Source organism: Marmota monax, unplaced genomic scaffold, assembly GCF_021218885.2.
Source record: "Marmota monax isolate L192 unplaced genomic scaffold, Marmota_monax_Labrador192_F-V1.1 WCK01_AAM20220418_F8-fsc00179, whole genome shotgun sequence".
Classification (NCBI taxonomy): domain Eukaryota; kingdom Metazoa; phylum Chordata; class Mammalia; order Rodentia; family Sciuridae; genus Marmota; species Marmota monax.
In genome coordinates, this window is record NW_026695200.1 from 3,276,371 (window position 1) to 3,290,317 (window position 13,947).

At 41.7% G+C, this 13,947-nt stretch overlaps 1 protein-coding gene across 1 annotated transcript in view; it reads left to right on the forward strand.

Moving 5' to 3' along the window:
* Positions 1–11,958, forward strand: part of Atp10a (ATPase phospholipid transporting 10A (putative)) — a 183,253-nt gene extending 171,295 nt beyond the window's left edge. Inside the window, 7 exon segments of the mRNA XM_046428816.2 lie at positions 3,479–3,604; positions 7,384–7,584; positions 9,684–9,764; positions 9,843–9,947; positions 10,296–10,483; positions 10,630–11,144; positions 11,147–11,958. Of these exon segments, the coding sequence (XP_046284772.1) occupies positions 3,479–3,604; positions 7,384–7,584; positions 9,684–9,764; positions 9,843–9,947; positions 10,296–10,483; positions 10,630–11,144; positions 11,147–11,286 (1,356 nt within the window). The 3' untranslated portion in view covers positions 11,287–11,958.
* Positions 11,959–13,947: the final 1,989 nt, after the last annotated feature.

A 13,947-nucleotide genomic window follows, 5' to 3' on the forward strand; every position in this document is an offset into this window, starting at 1 on the left:
GCTGTCTCATGAAGCTAGGGGATTTGGCTTCAGTACACCTGATGTTCACCTTCTGCTAAGCCAGAGGGAGAAGATGAGGTGGAATGTCACTCTCTGTATTTATGAAACAACGTGCCATAAACATATCTGCCTGTGTCTACCAGAGTATATTTTGGGGGAATCAGTGTGGTTCTGAGAGAGGCAAAGTGAGTCATTGCCTTCTCTCTGGCTCTTGATGGCTCATCCCTAGGAAGCACTTACTGTTCCCAAACACTAGTGATACCATTTGAAAAATGGCCTTTGCTGTAGTGCTGTTGAAACCTGGTGTCACCATAAAATTGGAAGGTAGCCACCTTGACTTCCATGGAAATGCAGCTCTGCATTTTTCATTTGTCACTATGTCAGTTCTCAGTGTTCCAGAAGTTGAACACATGAGTTAATTAAAAATGTGTTTCTTTTGGATACAGTATTATGACAATTTCCTGCATCTGATCAAATTTGAATCATAACATTTTTTAATTCAGTGAAGACTTTTGAAAACCATTCATTGAATGTTTTTCTAAAAATCAGGATGTTGGCCACCATGTATTCATTGGTTAAATCATTCACTCATTCATTCATTCAAATCATAGTTATTTATTAAGTACTTACTATGTGCCAGGCCTGTGCCGAGATCATTAATTTTCTTTCTTGATGTAAAAATAACAGTCGGATGGAAGATCTCTAGTTGAAAACACCTTGGTGTGTCTATGGGGAATTTGTTCCAAAATCCCCAGTGAACACAAAAATCTACAAATGCCCAAATCTTTTACATTAATGGTGTAATATTTGCGTATAATCTACACAATTCTCTCCCATACTTTAATCATCTCTAGCTTATTTCTAATACCTAGTACAATGTAAATGCTAAGTAAATAGCTGTTCATACTGCATTGTTTAGGGAATAATGACAAGAAAGCAAAACATCTGTACATTTTCAGCACAGATGCATTTTTCCCCCAAATATTTTCCGTCTCCAGTTGTTTAAGTCTGCATATGCAAATCTCACAATAGGAAGGCTCACTATAGAAGAATGAAAAGTTCGCAAACTTAGATCATCAGTTATCCAAACCAGTTCTTAAAGACTTCAAAGCAAATATCTCTATACCACTTCCTGTCAATATGTAAGGGTTTAAAAGGCTTTATGTGTTCTTTAATTCATTTATTCCATTATTCATTCTCTCAAAAAATTATTCATTCAGACCTCACTTTTGTCAGGTACAGACTTAAAGATGCAGAGTCCATCAGATACAATCCTGTCCTCAGTGGAGTCAGTCTAAACACTCTGTCAAAAGGGACAGAAAGGGGCTGGAGGTGTAAATCAGTGGTAGAGCCCTTGCCTAGCATGTGCAAGACCCTGAGGCTCAATTCCCAGTATCATCCAGAAATCAAAATAGGTCCATGGGCTGCAAGATAGACTTCTAGGTTGTCTTTAGAGAAGGAACCCTGTTTAGAGCTAAGGTAGCCCACCTGAATCCCCAGCCTTCTGGCCTCCTACTTACCCCCAAATCTATCAATAAACAGAATCTTATCCCTCTATAAAAGTGGCTTTGCAAATGCCTCAGAGCTATTTTGGAAATTCCAGGAAAGCCAGGATGATAGATGTTGTGCTTGTTCTGTAACCTTAGTTCTTACTCAGGACTTGGCTGCAGAGGCTGCTCCACAAATATGGTGGACCAGTAAGCCCACAAAGACCAAGCATCTCAGAGATGCATATCTCTATTGCCCTCTCCACTGCTGCTTATCCTTGCTTATCCTCAATGGCTCCACCCCAACCCCTGATGCTGCTGCCACCACAGCAAGGCTTCAGCATAGTTTCCCTTCATTTACTGGACTAAAATGCAAGACACAGGGTCATATTCACCTGTAAACTGAGCACTTAGAACTGTAAGCAGTATCAGTATGTAAAATAAATAAGTAGCTTAAATAAATCTGGAAGCATTCAGCAACACTCTACCTAGAAGTTATACCTACCCAAAGCTGCATTTCAAGGCAAATGTACTATGGCTCAGGTGTTCCATCACTGCTCACATGATTTGAGTCAGAGATCCCCATAGAGGACGCTTGGGCTTACCTTGAGTAAAGGAGCAGTGGTGGCAGCTGTGTCCTCTCCCCAGACACTTGCTTAACATTAGGGTCTTTAATACAAAAGATATTTACTTGTTAAGTTTCTCTGCATGTAAGATTGACAGGCACTGCCCTAGTCAGCTCTTCACTACTAGAAATCGTGAAAACAGAGAAATGCTGAAAAAGTTTTAAAAAAATTATTCATTTTGTTCATTCAACAAATGTTTCTTTTTAAAAATTTATTTATTCTAATTTGTTATACTTGACAGCAGAATTCTTTTCAATTCATAATATATATACGGAGCACAAATTTTCATTTCTCTGGTTGTACACAAATTAGAGTCACACCATTTGTGTTTTCATACATATACTTAGGGTAATGATGTCCATCTCATTCCACCATATTTCATACCCACATTCCCCCCTGTTACACTCCCTCCCTTTCCCCAATCCAAAATTCCTTCATTCCACCCATGGTCCCCACCCTCCCCCAACAAATGTGTCTTGAGCTTCCACCATTTGCATGGTACTGTGCTGGATATTGTGAATAGGCAAAAGTAAGTCAAACTTATTTCTTTTTAAACTTCCTGGAGGAAGAAAATTGTACAAGTAGCAAAATAGTGACTGAAGTCAGATGAGGGTGAGGGAACTGCTGAGATTAGGCCCAAGATAGATTTACCCTTGGTCCTCCATATCCACGGGTTCTTCATCTGCAGATTCAAATAATGGAATGGTAAATATTTGGATTTGTGTGTGTGTGTGCTAAACATATACAGATATTTTCTTGTCAGTTTTTATTAAATAATACAGTAAAATGACTATTTATTCTTCTGGGGAGAAATAAAGCAAAATGTACTTTCAGGGTGGCCAAACAAAAAGGACAACTATGGTTGATCTTTGGGTTGAGATCATGGTGTGGTTTAGAGGAATATGATATCCGGGGCTGGAGAAAGGTGGGAAAATTCCATGCATCTGCAGTTTGTGGGTTGTTAAAAGATAGCATGGAACCATGTGCATGTATAAATATGCCACAGTGAATTCCACTTTTATGTATATTCATAAATCACCAATCGAAAATAAATAAAGGAGAAAAAAACCCAGCAGGGACTTATTTTTTAAAAAAAGACAAAATCTTTTTAAACCCATCAGTTACATATCTAATGTTTGAAGCCTTAAATGAATCCTGTAAAATGATATCCCTGACGAGAGCATTTATTGAGATTGAACATTTTTAATTAAAAGAGATGATGAAGGAGACAGTGGTCAAGTCACACTTAACGGTGTTTGAAGCTGGATTTTTCCTTCCATATTTTGCCTTGCATTTGGGATAGGTAAGACAGACCTTATGCTGTGTGAGGCATCACCAATAATGGGAATTCTTCTCTCTTTCAAGGCAGTGATGGCCAGTGACTTTGCAGTGCCAAGATTCCGATATTTGGAGAGACTCTTAATTGTCCATGGACATTGGTGCTACTCCCGACTGGCCAACATGGTGCTATATTTCTTCTACAAAAACACAGTAGGTATTAGACACTGGTCTTTAGAGTTTCTTAATTAAAAGGCCTGGCATATTTAGAATCATCACCTAAATGAGACCTGTAGGTCACCCCAGGGCCTCTTGTCATTCCATCCTCCTCAGCTTCTGTGAATGTCCCTCAGTCCTCCAGTCCTTGCCTGGATTTGCATCCTGTAAGCTCAGAAAACCAACTCATGGGCACATGAGGGAGAAGGTCCTAGGAACAAGAGGGTCCACATGTGACTGAATATTGGAATCTGAATCACTTTGTATATGTGCTTCTCAGGAGTGTGCTTCTATTATAGACACCCTACTTTCTCTAGAGCAGATAGGGAAGATCAAAGAATTAGTAGAAGTGTGCTTGGTAGTCTTGGGATCATAAGGTTACTTGGTCACACTAAGATTCCAATATTCAATTGTATCTGTTGGAGACACACCCATCCCAGGCCTGTCAGGGAGTCTCCAGGTCAAAGCGGTACAGATTTAGGCCAGGCAGGAAAGGGGCCACCACACTTTTCTGGGCTTGCAGGGCTGACACGCCCCCTTGTGGCCAGCTCTATCTATAGCTAAACTGACCCTTCAGTGAAGCCTTGCCCAGGCCAGATAGGCTGCAGATCATTCTTTCTGTCTAGGGAGTGAATACAGTGCCCTGTTTTATCCATTTCATCTGAATTTTAATGTTCATCTTAGTTCCTTCACTGATAAGTCTTTAGAATGCTTTCTACGTAGTCCTGCAGGATGGATCACAAGACTGTCACAGAATCCTGCCCCACTGATGAAAGATTTCCAGATACTCTGCTGAAAAGTTGCTAGGTTGCTGCTCAGTGGTCCTGCCTCTGAGCGCTTACACCCAGTATAACAAGTACTAAACAAACTCTTGGGACAAATGACCTTCCAGGGTAGATACAAAATCTAGCTGTCAGACATCAAAAATCCAATGTCAAGATTATCCTGTAGTCTTCTGAAAAAGAATAAAATAAGTTAAAAAGTATATATTTTTCTAATTCCATTTGAAATCTCCATGCTAAATTTAAATTGACATCAGCATACCCTTTGTTCATGTTCATAATGGTTTGTTCCGGAGGCTGACGCCTACCTTTCCATTCCCATCCTCTCCCACCCACTCACTCTTTCCTGATTTTCAAAATGTCTTCTAGCAAATGAATACAGATGATCAGAACCAATCAGGGCATGCATGTCTAATTGGATAGGTTTGGGCCTGAAAATTAATTCAGAGTTCTGCCTGGGACTATAACCAAGGAAAGCTGGTATACTGTTCCTGCCCTTGCTAGTCCATTTCTTCTTTCTGCCTACCTGCTGGAATTGAATCCCAGCCCAGTGAGACCTCAAAGAAGCAGTTGCAAACACAGAGGCTCCTAGGTGTGAGCAGGTGGGTGAGGTGTTTGCGGGGGTGGGGGTGGGGGTTCCTGCTTCATTTCTGTCACTCACTAGCAGTAGGACCAATAGCAAGTTGCAAATGCTCCTAAGCATATCATGGAGTAACTCTCCCAGTAAACTTACTGCAAGTTGAAAATATCCCAATTTGAAAACACACTGAATACTCCTAACCTACGTAACATCATAGCTTAGCTGCACAGCACACTGCAGAGCTTTTGCTGTTTCCTCCTGTGATTTCATGGCTGATTGGAGCTCCAGCTCAAAGCCACTGCCCAGCATTTTGAGAAGATAGGACCACGTATTCCTAGTCCAGGCAAAGATCCAAATTCAAAATTTAAGGTTAGGTTTCTCCTGAAGGCATATTGCTTTCTCATCATTTTAGTAAAAAAAAAATGCTAAGTTGAACCATGGTAGGTTCAGGACCATCTGTAGTTGCCTTCTTTGGGTGTTTTTTTCTGGGGGCCCAGGGAGGGGGAGAATTTTGGGAATTCATTTTGGGAATTCAGCTAGCAATCTCAGTTTAATTCCCAATTAAAATTTCTCAGATTAAGAGAATAGCAACAAAGACTTAGGCCAAGCCACTCAATATTTTAAATGCAAACAAAAGTCAGAGTGGCCACTTAAGATGGGCAAAACCCCCTGCTTGTCATGGTGAACCTGCCCTTGTTGGAGGACCAGGGAGGGCAAAATAGCACCTGTTTCTATTCCATATCAGATGAAGGGCTTTTGTCAACAAGCATTTGTCTACATGAGGAGTTCAAGTAAAATCACTCTGCTTTCTATCATGAGAGATTCATTAGTTTTAAGAATAAGTTGGCCTTCCTTCCCAATAAAGAGCAAAGAAGAAGTGTTTCCATGGTAACAGTGGTTTGTGAACAAAGCTCTTTGGTAGTACAGGAAAAAAAAAAAAACCTCAATTATCTAAGTACTTTTATTCCTCTTTTCCTTGACTCCATTTGCTCCAGGATGACTCATTAGGCTAAGCCTGTGGGGGTGAGTGCAAGAGAGTCACCTGTGGGAGGAAGAAAGGGAAGAAAGTCAATGAAAAGTTCTTAATTTATCCCTTGTTGGCATGGAAGGGGAAAGTTACCTAGTAAGAAATTTCAACCATAGAAGGAAACAGGACTTGGAGGAGATGTTTCATCCACATGGACTAGAATTTCTCCTGATCTCGCAAAAAGCCACTTTCAGGTCAAGAAACCAAAGCTCAGAGAGGTTACTCTGTGAGTGAGTCAGTGTTAAAAGGGTCAATAGTTGCAGCTTCAGAACCAAACCCAGGCTTTGTGGTGCCCACTAGAGAGTGTTCCTCCACTGTACCATGTTCTCTTTGGGGACCATCTCTGCCCATTGAACCAAGTTGAACAAGTTGGGTTTATTGCTCATACAATGACCAAGGTCAAGTTATTTCACCTCTTGGAAGCTCCATTTCCTTTTCTGTAAATGGTCAGAACACCAGCCCTGCTTGAGCCTCAAACTAAGGAAATGGTGATCCTACTGACATAACAGCATGCCTCAGGTGAGCATCTACAGTGTGCCAGGCCTTGGTGAGAGCTTTAAAAATGCTGTAGGTCCTTCAGTACTCACAACAATCCCATGGCTGAATATCATTGGTTATATCCATGTTGTGGACAAGGAAACTGAAGCATAGCAATGAAATGATATGTGCCAAATGGTACAGGAAATTAATTCAGAGTAAGTCTGCCTGGGACTATAACCAAGGAAAGCTGGTATACTGTTCCTGCCCTTGCTAGTTCATTCCTCCTTTCTGCCTACCTGCTGGAATTAAACCCCCAGCACAGGGAGGCCTCAAATAAGCAGTTGCAAACACAGAGGCTCCTAGGTATGAGCAGGTGGATGAGGTGTTGGCAGAGGTGGGGGGGATTCCTGTTTCATTTCTGTCAATCATTGCCCACTGTTCCTCATCAAGAGGGTATGTGACTAGAGAGGAAAATGAAATCAGAGATGTAGGTTCTGTTTGGATCATGAACAGAGGAGAGTCCTGGGTAGAAGCCACAGGTTGGCAGCTAATTAGCCCTCTTGAAATGCAAGCAGCCCTAGACTACCCTGTCAAACCTTGATTTTGTTTTATACTAATGATCTATACAGCTCTTCACTCCTCACAGGACTGCTCCTGAGAATTCTAAATTCCCGCTTCCAGTCCCTTATGTTTAAGGGAATGAGAAGGGTTGGGGGAAGAGAAGGAGGGACAGTCAGAGGCAGAAACCAACATCAGGGCTCAAGGATTAGGCAGCCTTTGGAAGAATAGCTGCCTATCAATTTAATCTTTTCAGTTTCCCATCTAAGGGAGCTAAGGATCCTGCAGAATTTAACTGTAAAGAGAACTAGAGAATCGCCTGTTGTCATTTTTCCTTTCTGGATTGCAGATGTTCGTGGGCCTCCTGTTTTGGTTCCAGTTTTACTGTGGTTTCTCTGCATCAGCAATGATTGACCAATGGTATCTAATCTTCTTTAATCTACTATTCTCGTCACTTCCCCAGCTTGTGACTGGGGTGCTGGACAAGGATGTACCAGCCCATGTGCTGCTTTTGAAGCCACAGCTCTACAAGAGTGGCCAGAATATGGAGGTAAGCTTTCCTGAGTCTCCTGGCCCTTTGCCTCTATGTCCACCTTCCAGAAAGTGCAAGTCCCCTTTAAGTAGACACTTTGCACAAATCATTAAAACTCTAGAATCCAGCCTATGGAAGGATAAAAACAGATGCTGTCTTTGAACCCCATAGTGTGCATTGTACTGGCTTTGAGTTTCTATAACAAAATACCTGAGATATTTAACTTATAGGAGAAAATGGTTATTTAGCTCATGGATCTGGAGGTTCCAGTTCCAAGATAAAGTATAACCATTACTTTTCAGTGGGGGTGCTATGTAGCAATGGTGGGGAGCACATGGTGGAGGAAACATTAGAAGCCAGAAAACAAAGAGAAAGAGACTAGAATCCCACCATCCCTTAAAGGGCACACTCCAGTGACCTAAGAACCTCCTTCTCAGGCCCAACTTCCTAAAGATTCCACAACATCCCAGTAGTACCACCATGCATAAAGCTTTTAATATGTCGACCTTTTGGGAATGTTCAAAATCCAAACGATAGTGTGCATTATGTATATTGAGTTCATCTCCACCCTAGTTCTTTCCAAATGCCCAAGGAAAAGTCCATCCCAGATCTTTGAATCTAATGACTGAGGTTCAAATAGGATTTTTTTCTAAAGAATGCCAAAAATTTCTTTTTGTTTTTGTTTTAAAAATGATCCAATGAGATTAAGAAGACAGACCCATAGGGAAAACCATTTAACCATTGGAAGAATAAACAGATGTAAATATATGTTTGCGTCAACACCGCTACATGATTGACACACTAACAACCAGGTATTCTCAGCCAGCCATCAAATAAACCATCTAAGTGCTTCTCTGGCAAGTTTGCACTCTGTGTGTTTAAAAAAATGAATGCCATACCCCGTTTATCATACAATAATCTCTAATTCAGAGTTCGTTCACTTACAAAACTTACAAGTTAACTTCCCCTGTCCACCTCCGTGGTCATTTGATTTCCACATTGACAGGCTGGGCAGTGTTGTCAAGGTTCTGGATCAGGCAAATGAAGAGGTTTCTGTTTGGTACTAGTTATCTCCTTAGCTGGCCTCAGTCTCCTTGGCTAGCCATGGGGCAAAGATGCTGCAGGTTTGTCCTGTGAGTAAAGTAACCAATAGGAGGAGTGTACCCAGCTCTTTTTTTAAGTACTAGTATGTGCTCCTTTCTGATTTTCTGCATTTCCTGTAGGCCAGAGCCCATGCCAGGTATTTGAGGACTTAGGTGGGTTAAATATAAATTTGATCACCCAGGTAATGAAAATTCCATTTGTCAATATCAAGATCATTTTGGCCCATGGGTATAAAAGTCTGCTTCATGCTACTGTAACAAAATATCGAGGCAGTCTACTAATTTGACTCACAATATTAGAGGTCCAGGGTTGAAGCGCTGCATCTGGTAACAACTTTGTTGCTGGCAGAAACCTGAAGCAGCGCATGGCATCACATGGCAAGGGACAGAGGGCAAATATGTGGCTATGTCTCTTCTGATCTCTCTCCTTTTTTTATAAAGCCATCAGTATTCACTCTGATGTCTTTATCTGTTCTTAATCATGTCCCAAAGGTCCCCCTCTAAACTTTTTACAAACTTGATCAAATCATAGCTAAATCAGAACAAGAGTTTTTTTTTATTTTTAACATTGGGGCACATCCATCATCTAGTTTTAAAATTTAAGATGTACTTTAAGAAACACCCTATGGGACCCATCACCAAACCCTGACAAAGTGGAAGGGATGGAAGGGTTCAAATCAGGGAAAATGCCCAGAATGTCAAGTGTTCTTCCTACTTGAGGGAAATGTTCCTTAGTAAGATTTAGAACTCAGTTTCCTCTTTCACTGTTGACCTGTAACTACTATAGCTTGTGTTCTTGGTACAAAAGATCCCAGTGAGCAACTCAGCTACAAACAGTTCTTCAAGCATTTGCGTAATGGGGTTCTATCTACCAACTAGAGCCTTACTTTCCCAAAGTCCTAAATAGCAAGTTTTTGTCTGGTGCTTGGCATTCAGAGCTGCAGCATCCTAGAAAACATCATTTGAAGAGATGAGCATTTCCCTATAATCTCCGTGCTTGTTTTTGTGTTCCAGGAATATCGGCCACGTGCCTTCTGGTTAAACATGGTTGATGCTGCCTTCCAGAGCTTGGTTTGTTTTTTCATTCCTTACCTGGTAAGTTGACACACAGCATAGTTTTCCCCATCAGCTGCATCTGGGGACCCACAGACATGGGATACTGCTGTCTTTCAGGCCTACTATGACTCAGATGTGGACATGTTTACTTGGGGAACTCCCATCACAGCAATCGCACTGTTCACTTTCCTGCTGCACCTGGGTATTGAAACCAGAACCTGGGTAAGAGTCGCAGACATGGTCACATCCCAAAGGGGCCCTCATGTTGCAGACCCCACACTTCCGGCAGGTTCCATGAGATACAGTTTTTTTTTTTTTTTTTAAAGCAGACTGCCCACTGCCCACACTTATGAACATTCCTCACTGTCTTGTTTTCTTATCTTGCCCCTATGCCCCTGTCCCAGGCTGGTCCACAAGCTTCTGAGGCTTCACTAAGCCCTACCAGCCACCCATGACAAAGACTCCAGCTTTTACCAAGATTATAGAACATCACCTCCACTCACTGGTGACTGTTGGGGTTTATTTGCCACTGTTAAGTTGAAATAAAACCCCTCTCTGTTTTTCCTTCAGACCTGGCTCAACTGGACAGCTTGTGTCTTTAGTATCTTTTTATTTTTCACCGTGGCTTTGATTTACAATGCTTCTTGTGCAACATGTTATCCTCCATCTAACCCTTATTGGACCATGCACACATTACTGGGAGACCCCGTGTTCTACTTGATTTGCCTCATAGCACCTATCACTGCATTGCTGCCCAGGTGGGTATCAGAGATGGTGTCTCTGAGTCCTAAGTGAGTACACAGAGCATGTGCATTGCTGTGCATTTCCCCCTGTGTGAGTAGAGTCTCAGGAAACAGGTACCTGTAGCAGTATCTGATTTTTTTTTCTCATGTGCTCTTTCCAGATTGTTTTTCAAAGCCCTCCAGGGGAGCCTCTTCCCAACCCAACTTCAGCTGGCACGCCAGTCAGCCAAGAAATTTCTCAAGAAACCCAAAACTCCCAAAGAAATCTTAGTTCAGAAACATTTCCCTGGAGACCCAAAAACAGAGCTCTCGGAAGGGATGACCATGAGTCCCTCTGAAACCCTCTCCAAGGACTGTGCCTCAGAAGCTTCTCAGAACACACAGCAGCCATCCTGCTCCCTAAAGACCAGCAGGGAGCTCAGCACAGTGGACATAAGTATGCCATTGAGAGAGGACACCATGCAGGAAGGACTGGATGCTCAGGCCCCAGGATCCTCCAGGCCAGAGGAGGCTGTTTTAGAAGCGTGTCCTGAGGACTCCAAGAGGAAACCCACCAGTACAAGCCAGGAACCCCCTCTATCGTCCCTCTTCAATCTGCCCAGTTTCAGTTCACTCAACTGGATCTCCTCCCTCTCAATGGTCAGTGGGCTGGGAAGTGTCTTCCAGTTCTCCAGAAGTAGTTTACACATGGACAAGCAGGATGGAGAGTTCCTGCCCAGCCCCCCACAGCCAGATCAGGACTTACATGGCTTACAGGGACAGGCCACAGACTACTTCTAGGATCACCTTCAAGGGACAGCAGCAGACAGTCACAATGAAACCTTGAAATGGCCTTTTATATATATATATATAACGTAGATATTAATATTATTTATGTTTATTATTTGCACAGAAGAGTTCTAGGGAGATATATTTTTAAATGTTTCCAAGGTTAACACAGGAAACAAGAGGTACCAAAAAGAAAGTTTATTTTTTAAAGTTCTAAGTAGAGTATATTGAAAAGAAAAATAAAGAGCTTTAACATATATATATATATATATATAAAGTTGAAAGAAGAATGACACTTAAAAAGTGTCTTTGAATTTATTTTTTCATCTCATTTTGTAAGAAAAGGCAATATGACTTATTTTTTCTTCAACATGCGTGACCCTTGCTTTCCCTGAGTACACTCTTGTGATTAAGCCCAGTGAACCTGGGTAGGTGTGGACATGGATGGCAGTGAGGAGAGGTGATAGAGGGTAGGGCATGTGAACTCCCAAGACATATCCCTCCACTGGCTTCCATTTCTACCAACCCAGAAGGACTGTGGCTCTGCTTTACCCATGAAGGGGAAAGTGAGAACTCAAGAAAAACTCATGTGTGAAGTTTATTCTGATGCTCAATTCAATGCAGGCACTTTGTAAAGATCTTGTAGGTATGACAGCCCTATGTAATATTTTGCCTGTTAAGATCATCACAAGCAATAAACAAACTTCACTTTGCAAAGACAATGTGTCCAGTCACCACAGTCATATGAAGTATTAATATATGACCTAATGGAGTGTGTTCTGAATACTGCGGGGAACTTCCTTTTAGATACTATGAAGAAAACAGCTCAGAGACACACTACCCTGTCACTGCACAGCTCCTTATACCTCAGCTTCCTGGACCAGGGCCATCAGCACTATCCAAACCCTTTCTGCCAAGAGGCTAGATGTTTTGAGCAATTATCTTCAGGCATTTGTCTGATGAGCCATTATTTCTGTCCCTCTAAAAAGAGAAAAAGAAGGGGGAAAGATTCTTTAAACAAAAAAAATCTACTGGGGATTCTTTTCTGAGCCCTTTATTTCAACTTTGTCAGACAGTCATTAATGTCATGACCACTCTGCTCAGTAATGAAGCTATGAAATAAGCAGGGTATCTGATTAAGTTATCAGGACTTCTGGCTCATGTGGACACCTACTGCCAAGTACAGCAATGAAAAAAGAACAAAAGGACAGTGAAATTTGGGGAAGCGTTTCTAGTTATCCAGTCAGTGTGGTTCATTACAAGTACCAGAAAACATACTTTATTCTGGTCAAAATGAAAGGGAAGGCATAGCTCACTGTCTGCAGGCCTGAGGAGGATGGGCTCTAGGTGATTGGACTCATCAAACCAGAATCCAGGGTGCTGTGGTTTGAAAGTATCCTCCAATATTCCTCCAATAGAAACTTAATTCCCACTGCAACTGTGTTGGGAGGTGGGGTCTTTGGGTGAGATGTTTAGATCATGAGGCTTCTGTCCCTATCAAAAAGGTTTGCAGGGTTTGGCTTTCTTTTGCCCTTATACCTTCTGCCATGTGAACATGCCTCAAGAAAAACCTTCACCAAACACAAGCACCTTGATTTGGAACTTTCCAGCATCCAGAACTGTGAAAATAAATCTGTTCTTTATAGAATACCTAGTTTCAGGTAATCTGGTTCAGCAATGCAGAATGCCTTGAGACACAGGGCTTTTCCCCCTCATCTCTTCCTTTAGTTTTTTTTTGGGGGGTGGGGGTGGGGTTAGTTTTGTTCTAAGCCTGCCTCTGTTCTTGGTGATACATTTGCTGGAGTCATCCCTGATCATATCCACATATCACATCATCCACAGAAAGGAGAGGACACTTCTATACACATTGTAAGCTGAGTTCGGGTTTCCATAGCCTCACCCTATATAGATTGCATGGCAGCCTTAAAACCAGTTATTGCCATTTTGATGGGAGTGTGTCTTTTTGAGGTTTCCTTGCTGGAATTGCCAGAGTACCTGGACTGCATGAGTGCATGGACATTCAGAGGAATATTTGGGTCCTGTTTGATGGAGAGACACAAGGGAGACTGGAGGCAGCTTCAGTAGCCAGTGTTGCTGGACCAAAGGTGGCAGTGGTCCTCACCCTGCCTGCTCCCTTCCTGATGCCTTTCAATTGTCTTTAGGGTAGAGCATATGAAAAGAATCTCCTTAGGAAGGTACACACTCTACTATTTCTTGAATTAAGCTAATGGTCATCAGCACAAAGTATCCATCCATAATCATATTAACCTGAATATCTGAGATTTTAAAATGCCCAGGTTCCAAATATTCTTTTCCTCGCAATCTACCCTTTCTACAAATGATCTCTCTTCTCTGTAGATACATCATCTTAGGTAATAGAGTGATCCAGGCAGGGGCTCTGGGAATATGCCTACCAAAACCAGTTTAAAGAAATAAACATTGTAAATGGCATTGACAGTTAGCTGCATTGTAGGATGTGGAATAATCATAGAAATTTACAATAATTGTCACAACCAAGTTTGATTCAACTGAACATGAATGGAACTGAGTTTTATGATTATCTTACCAAATACTAATAACAAATCTAAAATCAATGGGAATGGGAAAGACAGTAGAATGAATTGGACATAACTTTCCTATGTTTATATACGAATACATGACCAGTGTAACTCCACATCATGTACCACCACAAAAATGGGAAGTTCTATACT